The sequence below is a fragment of the Loa loa genome (genome assembly GCF_000183805.2).
Source record: "Loa loa unplaced genomic scaffold supercont3.385, whole genome shotgun sequence".
Taxonomy (NCBI): Eukaryota; Metazoa; Nematoda; class Chromadorea; order Rhabditida; family Onchocercidae; genus Loa; species Loa loa.
In genome coordinates, this window is record NW_018108565.1 from 28,728 (window position 1) to 33,024 (window position 4,297).

Consider the following 4,297-nt stretch of genomic DNA (forward strand, 5'->3'; position numbering starts at 1 on the left):
AATTGAAGTTTTTGCAACTAAAAATATTTTTAACTGGGTAAGATGCAAAAGGGATTTGACTAGGTTAGGTGAATTATGATCAGGAAAGTTTGTTTTGAAATACTCAGCGTTAATAGCATTGAGTTCAGCAAGGTTAACCAAAAAGGATTTTATAATTTGTTTTATTATTTATCAAAACTAAGTGGCTGTTACATGCCTGAAATCCCTTTTTTTTTCTCTTCACACCTGAGAGTTTCCAAATTAGGCAAAAATTAACCATCTAATTTACTCATAGCGTTTTTCTTCTCTTTTCAACCTATGTTATTGGCACATTGATATTCAATAACAAGCCGAATATTTGGGCATACTGGAAAGACCAATTTTTTTTGCATTGATATAATTCAAAATTAAAAGTTTATGTTACCACAAATTAGATTTCGAAAAAAGAAGAAAAAGGAATTCATAATGGATTCAGGCTTTTGGTTTTAGTATGTAGTTTGAAGTATATCAACCTTTTTCAGCATTTTTTCATCTGAGCTATTTCAAGTTTTTTCATAAAAATTTAGGAAACACGCGAAACCAAAATTAATAAATAGTTCTTTAAAAATTCTTCATTTATATGAAATTTCTTGAAATTGGATAATTATTTAAACTCGGTGTACTGTTAGAGCTTTAACACTGCTTGGTGCCGATTGACCTCTAACCCCCTGCTGAACACTATTGCACTGTTGCATCATAAGCCATCATTATCCTTGTTGAAGTTTTCATGGTGCGGGTTCGAGAAGAGGAAAACGTTGATGGGATGAAAGCCCTCCAACTTATGTAATGTTACCACTATTCATGCAATTTTCTGATATCTTACCGTTACCGATATGTAAATTATTCGGGAACATGAATGAAAATTTCCATGTTTCCGAATAATTTACATATTTAAGATTCCTTGAGTATTTCAAGAAAATTCAAGATTTTCTTGAGTATAATTTACATATTCAAGATTTTCTTGAGTATAACTGAATTGTTGCAAATCTACGTCAAAATTGCTATGGCATCACAGTGATGCTACTACGTTGGAGGCAAGAGGGGGCATCCACAGTTTGAACTTGACCTTTAAACCTGAAATCAGATGACAAAGTAAACTTTGAACCTTATTTTTACTGAAAGAAAATAAAATAGCAAATAGTTTTGTTTCTACTCATTAGTATCTACTCAGTACAAATCCTACCATCAATCAAAATGATCATATCCGGATGTTTTGGGACAACAGATGAGAGTCAAAACAAATAAATTCATTCTGCCTCAGTGCTTCCAGAATTACTGGTCGAGCGAGGTGCAGCCGGTATCATATATCACGATGCCCTTGAGATGAGCTGTAAGTAAAGTAGTGTGGGAGTCACTTTAGCGCAGTACTTAATTGCCCGTTACTAATGTGACCCTTGATGTTGACACTCTTGCAGAGTATCATCATACTAGACATTAAGATTAGATTATCACATCATTGAAAATAATTTTGTTTTCTCACATAAATTGTTGCTCGTTCTAATTATCATATCAGTATGATATTTATAATTGTTGCTTGCAGAATTATGAGCAAAGATTTAACCTTGACCAGACTAGACAAGTATATTTTATTGCTTTTTATAAAGCAAAACATTAAGATCGCATGCATGCAAACAATTTTGAACAATTCGGTTGAAAGTGCAAAACTGTAAAAAATAAGGTTTTGCACATTCGGATAGCAAAAAGAAGAGAAATTAGAAGAAAGTGTCAATAATGGATGACATCCTGCTGTGTATTGTACTTTGTTGTAAGAGTTGCGAAGACCGTTACCGATCATGTGTCACTTATAATTATCTGAGAGGTAAACAAACCATGTTCCGAAGGAAAACACTAATAATAGCAAGCGAACATACATAAGTTTGCCGACAAAATATGTTACAGATAATTAATTCACTATCGAATTACAAATAGCTCTTATCCGACAATAATTTCTGATTAAGCTAGACTTCTTTTATGTGGCTTAGTTTGAGGACAAGAAAGACCTTTTGATCTAAACACAGTTGACGCAGAAATATAATATATGGAAAGTAATGTTATGGCTCTAATTACCTTTCAGACGTACTTTTTACTTAACTTAAATCGACATCTCTATTTTGAAGCCTTGTGATTAATACAAAATGATTTGCAACTCAACGTTTTAGGGTACTCAGCTTGTTATCAACCGAGACATAAAATGACTGCCCAAGATGACTTGCAGCCACTGTTCCACCTTCTTCTTCTTCTTCTTGACCATCGTTGAGGATCTGCCTTAAGGCATAAATATAATTGTTGGCCATTCGAAGAGTTTCTAAAGGCAGCAAAGCTTTATTTATGAATATGTGCAAAAAGTGTTCGTCCTAAAATGGAAGCTCTAAGGACTATTTGGAAAAACGAAAACAATCACCAATTTTAGTCAGCTTCGGTTCATCTGGAAGTTGTGGTAATGTGCGTCGTAACTTTTCCAGTGCCTCGTTTAAATTATGCATCCGACGGCGTTCGCGAGCATTCGCTTTACTTCGACGAATTTGCTTCGTTCGTCGGATGGTTTCCGGACTTCGAACTCGACAACGATATTTCCGTTTTGTTCGTTTCACCACATCTTGTCCAGTAGTTTTGCTCTCACATTTTTGCACCGACTGAATATTTTTATTAAATTTCGGCAATTTTCGTTGGAAAAAGATTTAAAACACCATATATATTTTAAAAGGATGAATGTTTTATTGATTTCCGGATTTTGCTAAAATTAGACTGAAATTATTAGACTATCAATAAACTTGGTAAGGTCAAAGTCACTGATAAAACCTGCATAACACACTGTAAGAATGAGCACCTAGAAGGAGTGATCTTAGCTTTATCAGTTTTATTGCATTACTTCACCATATCAATAACACTGATAAAGTTGGTAAGAGTTTTAATTTACTGCGCAAATATTGCAATGAATACGAAAGCAGGTGAATAAAAAAAAAAAAGTAGTAGTGAAGGAATAAATCACCACGCTTTTTGATCAGAAAAATGAATGAGTGACAAATAGATGAGCATAATACAATTTAACTTACCTTATCAGTGATTAAAAATATATCAAAAAAGAAAAGCTGTGGTTTAGTACAAAGTTGATATGAGACAAGCAAAGTAAGCAAGCGCTTTGTAATGATACAATGGAACAACCTGATGTTGACGTGTATACGTGGAAGTAGAAGATTTCTGATTCAAATACTTTGAAATCAATGACTTATCCATACACGAAACGCTGTGAATGGCAGTTCCTTTTACTGTTGGTGCTTTAATTGGCGTGAAAGGCGTGGTAAATGATTAGACACTAACATCTATCATCCACTAATTTACAGTATCCGCATGAAAAAAAAAGGTAACAGAAAATGCGAAAGCTTTCCTAACTTTAATGTATTTATCCATGCGGAGAAACTTTTTCTACCGATTTTACAATGACATATATCCGGCTTCCGTAATTAATAAATTTTTACAATTTAAGTGCTGTTTAAATTGATTCTTAAATGTATTCTGTTCCTGTCGTTTTGAAAGAGTTGTTTTTTGTTTAGAGCAAATCTAAATAACAAACAAATTAACTTCAAAAAAAAGTTGAATATGAAAGTAATGAAGGGAGAAATAGGAGCAACAAACGCTGGAAGAGAAGAAAATAAAACTGAGCAATCAAAATCATTCCGGCTTCCGCTGTAAATCTCATTTGAAAAACATGAAATACAGCTATGTTCTCCATACATTGATGCTTGAGTTATAATCATATTACATACTATAATATCGAATAAGATGAGCAAAGTTCCGGAAATATGAAAGAAAATTGAATGAAGTTTCAGGTCCAGTTGGACCTTTTTCCGTTACACCAATATCCGTCTAATAAACTTTCCTCATTTTTTTATATTAAAATGGATTGATTAAAATTCGTGATTCTTATCTTGTTGATACTGTTTGTGTACAATATCCACTTTTATTCAGAAATTTTGCTACAGTTTTTCTTTTCCTTTTTTAATGGTTAATATACAGAGAAGTACAAAAAAGAAACATATTCTTCGTAGGTGAAGAAAATGTGACACCCAGCAATTTGTATAAATGAAAGCAGATGTATCAAGTTGTAGTTATACCAATCTGTCATTCCGTTGACAGTACAAATTAGCATGAAGTGAGGGATGGGAAACAGTGGCAATCTGATCAGATAAATGGATTACTAAATTATAAGGGAGGAATAAAGAAGGAAGAAGAGAAGGGTGACGACCTCTTTCCGGAACTGGGGAAATAGGCATACCTTATT

At 33.3% G+C, this 4,297-nt stretch overlaps 1 protein-coding gene across 1 annotated transcript; it reads right to left on the reverse strand.

Moving 5' to 3' along the window:
• Positions 1–2,165: 2,165 nt before the first annotated feature.
• LOAG_12129 (hypothetical protein) lies at positions 2,166–2,823 on the reverse strand (the record flags this gene model as incomplete). The annotated part of the gene is made up of 3 exons (XM_020448486.1): positions 2,166–2,323; positions 2,420–2,651; positions 2,818–2,823. 3 exons carry the CDS (start codon positions 2,821–2,823, stop codon positions 2,166–2,168), a joined length of 396 nt encoding a protein of 131 aa, XP_020301373.1.
• Between the last annotated feature and the right edge of the window lie 1,474 nt (positions 2,824–4,297).